The sequence below is a fragment of the Salvelinus alpinus genome, chromosome 1 (assembly GCF_045679555.1).
Source record: "Salvelinus alpinus chromosome 1, SLU_Salpinus.1, whole genome shotgun sequence".
Lineage (NCBI taxonomy): Eukaryota > Metazoa > Chordata > Actinopteri > Salmoniformes > Salmonidae > Salvelinus > Salvelinus alpinus.
The window spans coordinates 92102105-92120618 of record NC_092086.1 but is presented as its reverse complement, the minus strand read 5'-3'; the positions used below and the strand labels follow the sequence as shown (position 1 = coordinate 92120618).

Sequence of the window (18514 nt, the reverse complement as noted above, 5' to 3'; positions counted from 1 at the left end):
GGGGATTGCCAAGATGGAGGTGCGGTGGCTTCAAAACAGCGCCCCCTATCAGTCATATAGTGTATATATAAATCATTGGTCCAGACAGTATCTAATCTTTAGCCCCTCAGGATGGTCTGGTAAAACTAGCCCCTCACACACTTATGCCGTTCTACTCGTGCATCAGCAGGGCAGTTTGTTAGCTGATGGAAACTGAGCGAGGTTTGCACGGGAATTGACACATTTGTATATTTTAATAGTTATTGCATTCCTGAGCGCTTATTCACCAGTGACAGGGAAACAAACAATGGCCTTATTGTGGGTTGGAGCTCAGCTAGAGCCCTGGTCCCTACCAGCCTTGTCAGGAGAGGAGAAGCACAGAGGCCTAGCTCATCAGCAGTCTGTTATGTGGGGCTCATGTTCTTAGCAGAATCCTGTCTAGGGCTGATACTGCCCTTCCTATCATTTGACCATATGACGATGTCATACAAACAGACTACTTATATTGTATAAATATGATGGTAAAAAAAAATAAAAAATACCACTCTGTAATAAACATAATGTTTAATATAAAAAAATATAAGAAAACACTGCATATATTTAACTAGTCACAATGGAAGAATTACAATAAAAAAAACTGATCATATCTATAGTGGAAAGAATCCCCCTTCAAATATTAACATGGCACAAGAAAATTTCAAAAACTACAAACTTGCAATGAAAAAAACTAAATATGATTTTCTCACTGACCAAAGAACGATTCATGTTTAAATTTCATGTGCGGAAGTAAATATTTTCTATGATTCAGTTGACTTCTCAAAACACTAGAACTACACCACATTTATATTTTCTGAACATTTTAGTTTTGAACATTTGAATACAGCGAATTTACATTATATGTTACTATCTGATATAGCCTACTCAATGAAATACTTGATCCTGATGTAACACTGGTGCCTGGTCCTTCAGACCAGGATTTTCCAAACTCAGTACTGGGGCCCGCCCTGGGTGCACTTTTAGTTATTTTCCCCTAGCACTATACAGCTAATTAAAATCATCAGAGCTTGATGACAAGTTGATTATCTAAATCACCTGTGTAGCGCTAGGGCAGAAAACGAAACGTGCACCCAGGGGGCGTCCCAGGACCGAGTTTGGGAAAACCTGCTTCAGACAATGTTGCCATCTTTGTTCTTATCTTTGTTCTGTGGCTCAGTTGGTAGAGCATGGCGCTTGCAACACCAGGGTTGTGGGTTCATTCCCCACGGGGGGACCAGGATGAATATGTATGAACTTTCCAATTTGTAAGTCGCTCTGGATAAGAGCGTCTGCTAAATGACTTAAATGTAAATGTAAAACCAGAAAGTTAGAATCCTACTAAATTGGCTGCGTGTTTACCAGAACCAATTTGAGATATGTCTGATATTTAATACCACAATTATATAAATAATTATTACATTTATTTTAGTAGTTTAGCAGACGCTCTTATCAAGAGTGACTTACAGTTAGTGCATTCATCTTAAGATAGCTACCACATATCTCAGTCATAGTCAGTACAGTACAGGATTATCACATAATTACAATATCACTATAGCTACAGTGACATAGTAACTTATTTCACTCCTATACATGTTAAAGATTAGTATGGTGTTTTCATATTATTCCACTCATATATAGTACACAACAGAGATTAGTGCGTTGTTTTAAATAGCTATTTTGTCGTACTGTACCAAGTCGGTTTCCTCCCATTCCCCCTACTGTTATGCTCTATTTATTAATGTGGTTGGGAACAGAAAAGGTGTGTGGTGGTTTATGGTAGTGGAGTGGAGGGGGTGTATGGATGTGTTCCTTCGAGAAACTCAGCAGTTTATGCTTCGGCCTCATTAGTCTTGTTTCTTACAGCTGATAACTGCTGCTCTCAAATGGGTTTAAATGTGGAGAAGACACATCTGTGAAGGCTTGGTCAAATCATGAGCTGTTTCTTTGCCTGTGTTCTTCACATTGTAAAGGATGGCCTCTGTGACCATGCATGGCGTTGGGTGGGGACGGGTTGAGTGATTGATTGACAGGTCCATAGAAGGGCTCAAGATGTGTCTGTCACACATAGTTTTCCCGGTGGTTGATGTAGATGCGGTCCGTCCCATGCTGGTGACACACCCATTCCTGATAAGACAGTGGCTGGTGGGAGGGGCTTCGGGGTTCCTGGTGCGCGAGCGTGGTGGGTGTTCTCTCTGCCATCTCAAACCGTCGATCAGCCCTGCGAGCCTGCAACACACAACAAAGAGGACGGGATGACACTCTCACTCGCTGTTGATATACAATAAACATATCATATTCCAGAAATTAAAAAAACTTTCCATTTCAATCCTAAATATATGCAGCTAAAAAATAATATCAAAGATGTGTGAGTTGAAAAGGATGTTGTTTAGGTTGGCACTGAATCAGTAGAGAGGGGCTCACAAACGAGAGATGCTAATTGGATGGAAATGACTGTTCTCCCAGTAGTCCAAACAGACAGCAGCCATTGTTGGAAATACTAGACCCAAGCTCTACATACACAGATATTCATTTAAAAACAGGGAGAAAAGAAACCTTACTAGTGTGTGGTTTCAATAGTATTCTTGTCTGTGTGCATCTGACAAATTACTAACATGTAAATATTCTTGTAGTGTTATTTTCAGACATAACTGTAGTATACTGTAGTATTTACTGTAGTGTTTTGCAGACATGATAGTAGTATATTGTAGTAATTACTCATAAAAAAAATTGGCATAGAAGTGTGGGCTTGAGGAAACTTAATACTAAAAGAGCAAATTTTCCATAACCTGTAGGTAGGAAGGACTGGAGTCTGGATAGTTCAGAGCTACTGCTGTTTTCTATAACATGTATGGAACACAATACAGCATATGGTCTATACATATGGTCTATTCTCAGTCATGGGTGGCACAAATTGGGATATGGGGGATGGGAATGGGTGGGGTATATGAAAATTAAATAATGTAGTATTACTATAGTAAAAAGACTGTAGTCTTTTGCCAACAATGTAGTGTTTTTGCGGACATTACTGTAGTATTTACAATGCTATTCTACAGTATACTACAACATTCTATGTAAGCATTACACGATCGAGGGGGATACTTAAGCAATAAGGCATGATGGGGTGTGGTATATGGCCAATATACCACGGCTAACTGCTGTTCTTAAGCACGACGCAAAGGGGAGTGCCTGGATACAGCCCTTAGCCATGGTATATTGACCTTATACCACAAACCCCCAAGGTGCCTTATTGCTATTATAAACTGGTTACCAATGTAATTAGAGCAGTAAAAAGACATGTTTTGTCATACCCGTGGTATACGGCTGTCAGCCAATCAGCATTCAGGACTCGAACCACCCAGTTTATAATACAGTTTATACCATGGCATTGTTGAATACTCCTTTCTGATTGGCTTGAAGGGAATTCTAGAGTGTGCATTATTTCCCAATAACACACAGTATATGTGCACGGTAGAATTCAATGGCTACAGAACATTTTTACAAGTTTTGTTTGACCTGCTTTTGAAAGCAAAAGTCGAATTGAAAACAGTATTGGTATTGTTGAATTCGATTTTCATAATAGCAAGCTAGGAATGATGGTTTGGTAGGCTAAACTAGCAAGTATGTTTGCTTGGTTACCATGGCAACTACTGTAGCTATCTAGTAAACTTGCTAGCTACTTCAGTGGATGTTGAACACATTTCAGCGCTTGCGTGTGTTCTTGGAACACACCTTCCGCGTTGTTCATTATTTTCTATAGAATACATAGCCCATCGTTGATCATTCTTTACGAGTAGTATAGCTAGTATTCTACAGTATACTACAAAATGATATAGTTCTGTAAGTACTACACATGATCAAGGGATACTATAGTGTGGAGTATAGTATTTTCCAGTATACTACATTTCACTACAGTTTACTACAGAATTCTAAGTACTATAATATTCTATAGTAAACTGTAGTATTTTTTCATGAGGGCTGTTAGGAGCAGTGTGGTGTAGTGCAACAACCCTAACCTAACCCTAGCTTCATGTCTACATCACTGCTCAACCTTAACCCTTAACCACAACCCTAACCCCAGATGTAGCCCTAACCCTAGCACCACCTGCAACCCTACACATAATAAAGTGTATAGTTTTAATGTCACGGGCACAAGTACAGTGAAATGCCTTTCTTGCAAGTTCCAAACCAAACAATGCAGTAATCAATATCAATGTAGTACTAAAAATAACATAAGAGCAAAAACACACAAGAAATAAAGATTTATTAACAAGCTATATACAGGGTCAGTTCCAATACCATAATTTACAATGTGCAGGAATATTGGAGTGATAGAGATAAATACTGCATGTATAGGGTAAAGTGACTACGCATCAGGATATATGATAAACAGAGAAGCAGCAGCATAAATTATGATTGTATGTGAGCATGTGTGTATGTGTGTAGAGTCAGTATAAATGTGTGTGCATGTTATGTGTGTGTTGGAGTGTTAGTGTGCGTGAGTGTGTAGAGTCCTGTGAGTGTGCATAGAGACAGTGCAAAAATAACAAATAAAATACAAGGGTCAACTCAGATAGTCTGTGTAGCCATTATTTTAGCTATTTAGCAGTCTTATGGTTTGGGGATAGAAACTGTTTAGAAGCCTGTTGGTGTCAGACTTAATGCACCGGTACCGCTTGTCGAGCAGAAGCAGAGAAAACAGTCTATGGCTTGGGTGGCTGGAGTATTTAACAATTGTACGGGCCTTCCTTTCACACCGCCTGATATAGAGGTCCTTGATGGCAGGGAGCTCGACCCCAGTGATGTACTGGGCTGTCTGCACCACCCTCTGTAGCGCCATGCAATTGAGGGCGGTGCAGTTGTCATTCCAAGCAGTGATGCAGCCAGTCAAGATGCTCTTAATGGTGCAGCTGCATAACTTTTTAAGTATTTGAGGGCCCATACCAAACCTTTATCACTTCCTGGGGGGAAGAGGCGCTGTCACGCCTTCTACACGACTGTGCGCGTGTGAGTGGACCAATTTAAGTCCTTATTGATTTAGACCCTGAGGAACATGAAGCTCTCGACCCTCTGCATTGCAGCCCTGTCGATGTGGATGGGGGTATGCTCGCCACTCCGTTTCCTGTAGTCCACGATCAGCTCCTTGGTCTTACTGACGTTGAGGGATGGGTTGTTGTCTCGGCACCACGCTGCCAGACCACTGACCTCCTCCCTGTAGGCTGTCTCATCGTTGCCAGTGATCAGGCCTAATACCGTCGTCAGCAATCTTGATGATGGTGTTGGAGTCGTGTTTGGCCACGCAGTTGTGGGTGAACAGGGAGTACAGGAGGGGATTAAGTACACACCCCTGTGGGGCCCCCATGTTGAGGGTCAGCGTGGCGGAGGTGATGTTGCCTACCCTCACCACCTGGGGTTGGCCCTTCAGGAAATCCAGGATCTAGTTGCAGAGGGCGGTGTTCAATAATAGTACAGTGCAGTGTTTACCTGTGACAGGGAGGCCACCTGTGGTGCATGGACAGCCAGAGGGATGGCTGGGGGTCTCTCTGTGTATGGAGGAGGCGGCTTGTGTGTTGGAGGTAGATCAATCCTGCAGGGAGACAGGAGAAAATAAAAAACATTTGTTGTCACTCTTAAAATGTAAGCAGACAGTGACTAAAACTCACACCGTAAGACATATTATTGTGAGATGGCAAACCAGGTAATTGCAAAGTGGTTGGACCAGATTAATTAAATTGTTAGGAACGGTTTCCACTGTGAATTAAATCAATTCCAGGCTAGAATTGACAGGCACTAAGCCGGGTTAAATAGAAGGATTAGGTTAACATCCATCCCTAATCAAGGCTCACCTCACGCTTGGCTTGCCAATCAACCTAATCTCCTCCCACATCCTTCAAACCCCACTCAAGTTCCCCTCAACATCAATCCCCCTCCACCAGCAAAACACTGACCAACTCCCCTCCAATGGATCCTATTCTAAACACTAGTTGTAAAAACCATCCTCCTACTTCGCCTCACACAACCATCACAGCATCTACCACTCCACTACACTGTCAGCTCTTTCCTCTACACTTTCCTCCTGTTTTGGAGAGCTGTAGTATCATCTCTCTTGCTCTAACTCCAAATTGTTGTCCTTCACCCAGGTCATACAAACAGGGACATGTAATATTAGGCTGTGGATGTACTTCCTATTATTGTAGTGATGACGCTCACACTCCAGAGAATTGGAAAGCAGCTTGAGTTCATAGTTCATTTTTGCAACCTTCCCCCACTGATCAAAAACATATACACTTGGACCTGTGGTCATTTATTACCTCTCGTCATAATCATTGATTTCTAAAAAGATTGATCACCCTAAAGTGCATCCCTTATCACTGCCTTGCTCCTAGGACTCCAGCTCCTTCTCTGCTACTTGGATGAGACCTAGAGAGAAGACATGGTTGATGTATAGTTAATGAACTTGCGTGTGTTTCCCACAGTAGCCTGTGTGACAGTAGACTGCACCGGATCCATTAGAAGAAGACCTGGGCTTTAATGTGTGTGTGATGACAGAGAGGGATGAGGCCTGGAACCATTCAGCCGGGCCCACAGGGTCAATAGGAACGCCCTCAGGGGGACACAGCCAGGGTTACACTCAGGACGACCGCCTTTTTTTTTTGCATCAGACACACACCATGAAGGCCCAGAGTAGAGTAGACACACCCGTCTGGACCTGAGTCTGTGTGTGTGTGTGTGTGTCTGTGTCTGTGTCTGTGTCTGTGTCTGTGTCTGTGTCTGTGTCTGTGTCTCTGTTTGTGTGTGTGTGTGTGTGTGTGTGTGTGTGTGTGTGTGTGTGTGTGTGTGTGTGTGTGTGTGTGTGTGTGTGTGTGTGTGTGTGTGTGTGTGTGTGTGTGTGTGTGTGTGTGTGTGTGTGTGTGTGTGTGTGTGTGTGTGTGTGCGTGCGTGCGTGCGTGCGTGCGTGCGTGCGTGCGTGCGTGCGTGTATTTGAGTAGTAGAGCTATGTGGCACACACACACGCATGCAGGGACGGAAATAATTTTTTTCCATTCGCACACAGCTGTTCAATACTGGGTTTCAGATCAGGGTCATGTTTCTTTTGGCCAGACTGGATGTATTAGAGTCTTCTCCAACAGTCAGACTGAGAATCTGCTCTCACACTCACCAGCTCCAAGGCCGTGGGGACAAACGGCTGTAGAATCCAAATGTGAAACTCCAGAGAAAGAGCCAGAGTTGAGATTTAACAAAGCGATCAGACTACTATCATAATGGTTAAATAACACCTTGGATCAATGGCGAAACTAATGAAACAATCTAGGCTTATTATCACCATTATTACCAGGATTAAACTAGTGCTCTTAATCAGAAACTGCTAGAATGTAGGGATAGGGTTTGGGTGAGTAAGAGTCAAGCATACATACAGTTGAAGTCTGAAGTTTACATACACTTAGGTTAGAGTCATTAAAACTCATTTTTCAACCACTCCACAAATTTCTTGTTAACAAACTATAGTTTTGGCAAGTCGGTTAGGACATCTACTTTGTGCATGACACAAGTAATTTTTCCAACAATTGTTTACAGACAGATTATTTCACTTATAATTAATTGTATCACAATTCCAGTGGGTCAGAAGTTTACATAAACTAAGTTGACTGTGCCTTTAAACAGCTTGCAAAATTCCAGAAAATTTTGCAAGCTTATGATAGGCTAATTGACATAATTTGAGTCAATTGGAGGTGTACCTGTGGATGTATTTCAAGGCCTACCTTCAAACACAGTGGGAAAATGGTCAAATCAAAAGAAATCAGCCAAGAAATTGTACAATCAGAAATTGTAGACCTCCACAAGTCTGGTTCATCCTTGGGAGCAATTTCCAAACGCCTGTAGGTACCACGTTCATCTGTCAAACAATAGTACGCAAGTATAAACACCATGGGACCACGCAGCCATCATACCGCTCAGGAAGGAGACGCGTTCTGTCTCCTAGAGATGAACGTACTTTGGTGTGAAAAGTGCAAATCAATCCCAGAACAACACCAATGGACCTTGTGAAGATGCTGGAGGAACAGGTACAAAAGTATCTATATCCACAGTACAACGAGTCCTATATCGACATAACCTGAAAGGCCACTCAGCAAGGAAGTAGTCACTGCTCCAAAACCGCCATAAAAAAGCCAGACTACGGTTTGCAACTGCACATGGGGACAAAGATCGTACTTTTTGGAGAAATGTCCTCTGGTCTGATGAAACAAAAATAGAACTGTTTGGCCGTAATGACCATTGTTATGTTTGGAGGAAAAAGGGGGAGGCTTGCAAGCCAAAGAACACCATCCCAACCGTGAAGCACGGGGATTGCAGCATCATGTTGTGGGTGTGCTTTGCTGCCGGAGGGACTGGTGCACTTCACAAAATAGATGGCATCATGAGGCAGGAAAAGTATGTGGATATATTGAAGCAACATCTCAAGACATCAGTCAGGAAGTTAAAGCTTGGTCGCAAATGGGTTTTCCAAATGGACAATGACCCCAAGCATACTTCCAAAGTTGTGGCAAAATGGCTTAAGGACAACAAAGTCAAGGTATTGGAGTGGCCATCACAAAGCCCTGACCTCAATCCTATAGAAAATTTGTGGGCAGAACTGAAAAAGGAGGCCTACAAACCTGATTCAGTTACACCAGCTCTGTCAGGAGGAATGGGCCAACATTCACCCAACTTATTGTGGGAAGCTTGTGGAAAGCTACCCAAAACGTTTGACCCAAGTTAAGCAATTTAAAGGCAATGCTACCAAATACTAATTGAGTGTATGTAAACTTCTGACACACTGGGAATGTGATGAAAGAAATAAAAGCTGAAATAAATCATTCTCTCTACTATTATTCTGACATTTCACATTCTTAAAATAAAGTGGTGATCCTAACTGACCTAAAACAGGGAATTTTTACTCGGATTAAATGTCAGGTATTGTGAAAAACTGAGTTTAAGTGTGTATAAGGTGTATGTGCTAAGGTGTATGAGTGTGAGAGCACACACACACACACACACACACACACACACACACACACACACACACACACACACACACACACACACACACACACACACACACACACACACACACACACACACACACACACACACACACAAATGCTTTCAACCTGAAAGATCCAAACAACCCCACCTCCCGCTAGCTGGGAGAGTCTCCATAGGCTTTATCCTAAACTGCTACCATGGCAGATGAATGAGAGCCTTTTAGCAGAACTGCCCAACAACTCCCATTCTCTCTAATGTCATGTACATTAATGTACTGTATTGTACATTAATGTATTAATTAATGTACATTACTCTGTATTGTAGTTGAACCCTCCCCTGCATGCAGTGTTTAACAGTGTGCAATGTACGTTAATAAAGGCTGTAGCACCACAGACTGATTGTTCCCACATCAGACACATCCTCCTCAGCTCACTGTGTTTCTCTCTGTCTCCCTCATGAAGAACATCATCTGGGAGTGATGCTCCGCTAGGGGCCGCCCACTTCTATGGAATGGGAGCGGCTGATTGGCCAGCTCGTCCCGGGTGTCAGAAACTGAATCTGTGAATGGATGGTGAGGAAATGCAGACAGACAGGGGATGTGTGGGATTGAGGAGGCCTTTCATGAACAAAAGGGAAACATAGATTATGTAATCCCTGTGGGGATAGAGATGCCGGATAGATCTCCATATCTATGCTGTAATAGGAGGATATACCAATGAGAAAAACATGCTATTGTTTTGCTTCACATCCTGTATTGGGAAATGTGTGTATTTGTGTGTGTCTGACATAAAACCTCATCCTAAAAGGAGGACAGGAGGATACACAGATATGAGTTGAAATATTATACCAGCCACTACTTTTGTGGCTTCCAAATCACTAGAATCCACTTAATCACTAGAATCAACTTAATCACTAGAATCCACTTAATCACTAGAATCAATTTAATCACTAGAATCCACTTAATCACTAGAATCAACTTAATCACTAGAATCCACCTACACACACGTGGTCTGATGCCAGTCACAGAACTCTTGTGCAGGGAGTGACCCAACTCTCATGTACTGTAAATAATTTAATCTAAAAGTTCCTTCCTTCTCCTTGCCCCAACGTTAACATGAGCACAGGTCTAGCAATAGAAACTTACTCAGCTAAACAAGACAAGGAACTCCTGCCAAGACTGCAATTACCTGTCACCCCTCAACTTTATACCACCACCTCTTTACTTCCCTGCACCAGACTCCATTTTATGGTACACTGCAGTGGAATGACACAAAACGCAGTATGTGTAGGAAAGCCCTTTGGATTTGAGTTGGACTGTACGCTGATATTATACAGTCACAAAACATATCAGTTGATGATATAACTCATGGCTTAATTGATTAGCTACTGCCGTAGTATACGGTGACTTTAACTCACACTTTGTCTATGTACGCTGGGGGCGAGGTCTTCCGTGCGGTGAGGATGATGATGGTGAAGACGGCAATGAGGAAGAGGGCGAGGACCGCCCCCATCACTGCCCCCGCCACGGCAATGGAGGTGTACCTCTGTTCCTGAGACTGGTCTGGAAAAGAACACAGACGGATGATATGAAACAGCACAGACACAACACCACGTAATAGAGCAGTGTGGATATCATGCAGAAATAAGTCAGAATATACAAATCCAGGAACATTCTAAGAGTGTAAATGTAGGTTTAAGAGGCTATGTGTGATGTGTGTGTGTGTGTGTGAGAGCGAGAGAGTGTGTTGTGTGCTGCAGGCACGTTACTTGCTCTGTCTCCCAGCAGTACTAACTACAGTAACAGTGTAATTAGGAGCTCTATGCTGCTCCTGCTGAAGGCTCCCCTGCAGGTCTCCAATACTTCTCTTGGCCTCATTCACATTTCACTTCAACCTCCATCTTTCTCTATCAGTCTTTCTCCCTGATCCTGTGCATGTAAGGTGGCTTGGCAACCTCTCTCTGTTAACTCTGTTAGATTAAATGCTAGTTATCCATGTTGGGGGTCCAGAGAGGGGATTAGCAATAATTATGATTAATTAAGATTAATTAAATTCACAGAACCCTGGCCTGTGGCCAGTGAGGTGGGGAGGGCACTTATACAACCTAGTGGCATACACACAACTTTTATGGGGCCCACATAACAGTGTGGTTGCTTATTAGTTAGTGGCATGAAAGAGGGCTGATAGGGCTGAGAGGAGGGAGAGAGAGAGAGAGCTCCTATGAGCTTAGTGGGGTGGTGGTGCCGGAGACAGGTGTGAGGTCTGTAGGTGAGAGGAGTGTGTTGTAGGGTGTGTGGATGTCCATGTTTAACTTTTCCATGACCAACACCTTTAGGAGGATCAGATAGTGAAAGAGACAAGAACCGCCATGGTTATAAAACTCCATCCTGGCAATGCATTCCAAAACTACAAACTGACCCGGAAAGGTCAGAAGGAAGCAGAAGTTTACGACCGAATCCCGCTCCTAACCCAGTTTAGGTCAGGGCGACTCTAAACCTCAGAGGTGACTGAACACACCTCACTGACCTATAGAGGTCAAACTGAGGGTGGGAGGGGTCAGAGGATGCCCCCTGAGACAGTCACCCACCCTAAAATCACCACAAGTAAGGTCAATGGTCACGTGGTTACTGGGACAACAGCTAGCCACAAGGGAGCAGATACTCATATAGAGGGCGGGTCAGATGGAACGAGGAGGCGGGACAGGAAGAGTGTGGGTGGTCATGGTCTGTCACCCTCTCAAGCATCTGTCCCTATCAGATACCAGCTAGCAGCACAGTGGGGCACAGTCCTGGTGGTCCCCACTACTCTGTTTGTTACAGTCGAGCTCAATCTTTATTTAAGAACTGATTCCTAAATTAAATATTTTCACATTAATTTAGAATGTGCCCTACCCTGCTGTCTGCACTGTGGGTTGTCGAATCTGGTTTGTAAAGTATCCCTAGAATCTCTTCATGTCTGCTGAAAGTGGTAGATAAGACAAATCATTGAATATATGTGTTAATTGTGGGTTTCAATGCAATTCAAGCATAACAGACTGAAACTCATTACTGTTGGAGAGCTGGTGTTAAATTAACATTCCGGTCAGGACTATAGTATTAGGCCAAGGTGAATGAGACCAACTTTCATAGACTAACTACTGAAAGAAGAGCAGATCTATAACGTTGCACGCTGAGAGTCGGGAATCAAGTTCAGGGATTGACTGTATTAATAAATAAACACAACATAATACAAAATAAGAAACACGTACAACGCACAGACATGAAACAGAAACAATAACACCTGGGGAAGGAACCAAAGGGAGTGACATATATAAGGCAGGTAATCAAGGAGGTGATGGAGTCCAGGTGAGTGTTATAATGCGCGTAACGATGGTGACAGGTGTGCGCCATAACGAGCAGCCTGGTGACCTAGAGGCCGGAGAGGGAGCACACATGACAAGATAAAAAAGAATAAGAGTTTCTGGAAAAGCTGTGTCGTGATGACATACAGTGCCTTCAGAAAGTATTCACACCCCTTGACTTTTTCTACATTTAGTTGGGTTACAGCTTGAATTTCAATTTAGATTTTTTTGTCACTGGCCTATACACAATACCCCATAATGACAAAGTGGAATTATACTTTTAGAATTTTTGACTAATTAATAAAACCAAAAAGCTGAAATGTCTTTAGTCAATAAGTAAGTATTCAACCCCTTTGTTATGGCAAGCCTACATAAGTTCAGAAGTATACATGTGCTTAACAAGTCACATACTGTAATAAGCTGCATAAACTCTGTGTGCAATAATAGTGGTTAGCATGATTTTTGAATGACTATCTCATCTCTGTACCCCACACATACAATTATCTCTAAGGTCCCTCAGTCAAACAGTGAATTTCAAACACAGATTCAACCACAAAGACCAGGGAGTTTTTCCAACGCCTCACAAAGAAGGGCACCTATTGAAGACATTGAATATCCCTTTGAGCATGGTGAAGTTATTAATTACACTTTGGATGGTGTATCAATACACCCAGTCACTACAAAGACAAAGGCGTCCTTCCTAACTCAGCTGCCGGAGAGGAAGGAAACTGCTCAGGGATTTCACCATGAGGCCAAAGGTGACTTTAAAACAGTTACAGAGTTGAATGGCTGTGACAGGAGAAAACTGAGGGTGGATCAACAACATTGTAGTTACTCCACAATACTAACCTAATTGACAGAGTGAAAAGAAGGAAGACTGCACAGAATAAAAATATTCTTGTTTGCAATAAGGCACTAAAGTAAAACTGCAACAAATGTGGCAAAGTAATTAACTTCATGTTCTGAATACAAAGCGTTATGTTTGTGGCAAATCCAGCACAATACATCACTGAGTACCAGTCTTCATATTTTCAAGCATGGTGATGGCTACATCATGTTATGGGTATGCTTGTTATCGGAAAGGACTAGGGAGTTTTTTCAGGATAAAAATAAACAGAATAGAGCTAAGCACAGGCAAAATCCTATAGGAAAACCTGGTTCAGTCTCCTTTCCAACAGACACTGAGAGATAAATTCACCTTTCAGCAGGACAATAACCTAAAACACAAGGCCAAATATACACTGGAATTAGTTACCACGGTGGTTTTGACTTACATTGGCTTGAAAATCTATGGCAAGACTTGAAAATGACTGTTTAGCAATGATCAACAACCAACTTGACAGAACTTGAAGAACGGTAAAAAGAATGATATGCAAATATTGTACAATCCAGTGCAAAGCTATTAAGGACAGATCGAAATTGACTGGGGGGAGGGGTAGTCCAAAATAGAGGAGACTTGTCAAACTTTTTTTGCTTTGGGGAGGGTCGTGTGTTTTTTGGGGGGGTACAAGGCTCTGCCCCCCAAGGCAACTGCCCCCTGGTTTACATGTGCTCTTCAGCTCTTATTTTCCCTATAAAAAATGGCTTGAATTACTTTTGATACTAGCCTATTAAAGTTAAGAAACGTTTCTGAAAGTTTGGTATGGTGTGGCTATTATTAAGCTTTAGCTACCGCAGGCCTATGAAATGAAGGCAGTGCGCCCTGGCGTTCCAACTGATTCCGACAGTTGAAGTAGAGGCGAAGACTGTTTCAGGTCTACCAGAGTTGAATTATTTTGTACTTTTACTCCTTTTTTCTCCTCAATTTCGTGGTATCCAATTGGTAGTTAGAGTCTTGTCTCATCGCTGCAACTCCCGAACGGACTCGGGAGAGGTGAACGTCGAGAGCCATGCGTCCAAAATACAACCCAACCAAGCCGCACTGCCCACTTAACCCAGAAGCCAGCTGCACCAATGTGTCAGAGGAAACAACGTACACCTGGCAACCGTGTCAGCGAGCATGCGCCCGGCCCGCCACAGAAGTCACTAGAGCCCGATGGGACAAGGACATCCTTGCCAGCCAAACCCTCCTCGGGGTCTCCCAGTCGCGGCCTGCTGCAACAGAGCCTGGACTTGAACCAGGATCTCTAGTGGCACAGCTAGCAACTGCGATGCAGTGCCTTAGAATACTGCGCCACTCGGGAGGCTCCCTGGCCTACCAGTTACTACTATGGTCAAACAATATAATGCTCATCTTTATACAAAATATTTGGATCGAAAATGTACGAATTACCCTCCTTCTGTACGTCTATATCTCTATAGCAGATGCAGTAGTAATGAAAATGCATGTTGGTGTTGTAGCATGCCACCGGCATATCTCTATCTCTCTGGGGCTAGGCTGAAGCTTCTCTTCCTTTATATAGGTTATATATTTACAGTACCAGTCAAAAGTTTGGACACACCAACTCGTTCAAGGGTTTTTCTTTATTTTTACTATTTTTTACATTGTACAATAATAGTGAAGACATCAAAACTATGAAATAACACATATGGAATCATGTAGTAACCAAAAAAGTGTTAAACAAATCAAAATATATTTTATATTTGAGATTCTTCAAAGTAGCCACCCTTTGCCTTTATGACAGCTTTGCATACTCTTGGCATTCTCTCAACCAGCTTCACCTGGAATACTTTTCTAACAGTCTTGAAGGAGTTGTTGGCTGCTTTTCCTGGCTTTGTGATCAATCCTATAGAAATTTTGTGGGCAGAACTGAAAAAGTGTGTGCGAACAAGGAGTCCTACAAAACTGACTCAGTGACACCAGCTCTGTCAGGAGGAATGGGCCAAAATTCACCCAACTCATTGTGGGAAGCTTGTGGAAGGCTACCCGAAACGTTTGACCCAAGTTAAACGATTTAAAGGCAATGCTACCAAATACTAATTGAGTGTATGTAAACTTCTGTCCCACTGGGAATGTGATGAAAGCAATAAAAGCTGAAATAAATCATTCTCTCTGCTATTATTCTGCCATTTCACGTTCTTAAAACAAAGTGGTGATCCTAGTAAAACTAAATGCATGCTCTTCACCCGATCGCTGCCCGCACCTGCCCGCCCGTCCAGCATCACTACTCTGGACGGTTCTGACTTAGAATATGTGGACAACAACAAATACCTAGGTGTCTGGTTAGACTGTAAACTCTCCTTCCAGACTCACATCAAACATCTCCATCTCCAATCCAAAGTTAAATCTAGAATTGGCTTCCTATTCCGCAACAAAGCATCCTTTACTCATGCTGCCAAACATACCCTTGTAAAACTGACCATCCTACCGATCCTCGACTTCGGCGATGTCATTTACAAAATAGCCTCCAATACCCTACTCAATAAATTGGATGCAGTCTATCACAGTGCCATCCGTTTTGTCACCAAAGCCCCATATACTACCCACCACTGCGACCTGTACGCTCTCGTTGGCTGGCCCTCGCTTCATACTCGTCGCCAAACCCACTGGCTCCAGGTCATCTACAAGACCCTGCTAGGTAAAGTCACCCCTTATCTCAGCTCGCTGGTCACCATAGCAGCACCCACCTGTAGCACGCGCTCCAGCAGGTATATCTCTCTGGTCACCCCCAAAGCCAATTCCTTTGGCCGCCTCTCTTTCCAGTTCTCTGCTGCCAATGATTGGAACGAACTACAAAGATCTCTGAAACTGGAAACACTTATCTCCCTCATTAGCTTTAAGCACCAGCTGTTAGAGCAGCTCACAGATTACTGCACCTGTACATAGCACATCTATAATTTAGCCCAAACAACTACCTCATCCCCTACTGTATTGATTTATTTATTTTGCTCCTTTGCACCCCATTATTTCTATTTCTACTTTGCACATTCTTCCACTGCAAATCTACCATTCCAGTGTTTTACTTGCTATATTGTATTTACTTCGCCACCATGGCCTTTTTTTTGCCTTTACCTACCTCCCTTATCTCACCTCATTTGCTCACATTGTATATAGACTTATTTTTCTACTGTATTATTGACTGTATGTTTGTTTTACTCCATGTGTAACTCTGTGTTGTTGTATGTGTCGAACTGCTTTGCTTTATCTTGGCCAGGTCGCAATTGTAAATGAGAACTTGTTCTCAACTTGCCTACCTGGTTAAATAAAGGTGAAATAAAATTTAAAAAACAAGGCAGGTCCTACAGGCCCAAGTTTTGTCGCACCTTGACTACTGTTCAGTCGTGTGGTCAGGTGCCACAAAAAAGGGCTTAGGAAAATTGCATTTGGCTCAGAACAGGGCAGCACGGCTGGCCCTTGGATGTACACAGAGAGCTAATATTAATAATATGCATGTCAATCTCTCCTGGCTGAAAGTGGAGGAGAGATTGACTTCATCACTACTTTTACTTATGAGAGGTATTGGCATGTTGAATTCACCGAGCTGTCTGTCTAAACTACTGGCACACAGCTCGGACACCCATGCATACCCCACAAGACATGCCAAAAGAGGTCTCTTCACAGTCCCCAAGTCCAGAACAGACTATGGGAGGCACACAGTACTACATAGAGCCATGACTACATGGAAATCTATTCCACATCAAGTAACTGTAAAATTACATTTAAAAAACAGATTAAAAAACACCTTATGGAACAGCGGGGACTTTGAAGCAACACAAACATTGGCACAGACACATGCATACACACACACACACACATACGATAACATACGCACTATGGATTTAGTAATGTAGATATGTGGTAGTGGTGGAGTAGGGGCCTCAGAGCACACAGTGTGTTGTGAAATCTGTGAATGTGTTGTAATGTTTTAAAATTGTATAAACTGCCTTAATTGAGCTGGACCCCAGAAAGAGTAGCTGCTGCTTTGGCAGCAGCTAATGGGGATCCATAATACACTGCTCAAAAAAATAAAGGGAACACTTAAACAACACAATGTAACTCCAAGTCAATCACACTTCTATGAAATCAAACTGTCCACTTAGGAAGCAACACTGATTGACAATAAATTTCACATGCTGTTGTGCAAATGGAATAGACAACAGGTGGAAATTATAGGCAATTAGCAAGACACCCCCAATAAAGGAGTGGTTCTGCAGGTGGTGACCACAGACCACTTCTCAGTTCCTATGCTTCCTGGCTGATGTTTTGGTCACTTTTGAATGCTGGCGGTGCTTTCACTCTAGTGGTAGCATGAGACGGAGTCTACAACCCACACAAGTGGCTCAGGTAGTGCAGCTCATCCAGGATGGCACATCAATGCGAGCTGTGGCAAGAAGGTTTGCTGTGTCTGTCAGCGTAGTGTCCAGAGCATGGAGGCGCTACCAGGAGACAGGCCAGTACATCAGGAGACGTGGAGGAGGCCGTAGGAGGGCAACAACCCAGCAGCAGGACCGCTACCTCCGCCTTTGTGCAAGGAGGAGCAGGAGGAGCACTGCCAGAGCCCTGCAAAATGACCTCCAGCAGGCCACAAATGTGCATGTGTCTGCTCAAACGGTCAGAAACAGACTCCATGAGGGTGGTATGAGGGCCCGACGTCCACAGGTGGGGGTTGTGCTTACACCGACACCGTGCAGGACGTTTGGCATTTGCCAGAGAACACCAAGATTGGCAAATTCGCCACTGGCGCCCTGTGCTCTTCACAGATGAAAGCAGGTTCACACTGAGCACATGAGCACATGTGACAGACGTGACAGAGTCTGGAGACGCCGTGGAGAACGTTCTGCTGCCTGCAACATCCTCCAGCATGACCGGTTAGGCGGTGGGTCAGTCATGGTGTGGGGTGGCATTTCTTTGGGGGGCCGCACAGCCCTCCATGTGCTCGCCAGAGGTAGCCTGACTGCCATTAGGTACCGAGATGAGATCCTCAGACCCCTTGTGAGACCATATGCTGGTGCGGTTGGCCCTGGGTTCCTACTAATGCAAGATAATGCTAGACCTCATGTGGCTGGAGTGTGTCAGCAGTTCCTGCAAGAGGAAGGCATTGATGCTATGGACTGGCCCGCCCGTTCCCCAGACCTGAATCCAATTGAGTACATCTGGGACATCATGTCTCGCTCCATCCACCAACGCCACGTTGCACCACAGACTGTCCAGGAGTTGGCGGATGCTTTAGTCCAGGTCTGGGAGGAGATCCCTCAGGAG

At 43.4% G+C, this 18514-nt stretch overlaps 1 protein-coding gene across 1 annotated transcript in view; it reads right to left on the bottom strand.

Annotated features, from left to right (window-relative positions):
• Positions 1–526: 526 nt before the first annotated feature.
• LOC139534417 (nectin-3-like protein) overlaps positions 527–18514 on the bottom strand; it is an 81782-nt gene continuing 63794 nt past the window's right edge. The window contains exons 6-8 of the mRNA XM_071333583.1: positions 10453–10597; positions 5497–5599; positions 527–2241 (exon numbers count right to left, since the gene is read on the bottom strand). Coding sequence (XP_071189684.1) covers positions 2074–2241; positions 5497–5599; positions 10453–10597 — 416 coding nt within the window. The 3' untranslated portion in view covers positions 527–2073. The remainder of the gene's footprint in view (positions 2242–5496; positions 5600–10452; positions 10598–18514) is intronic.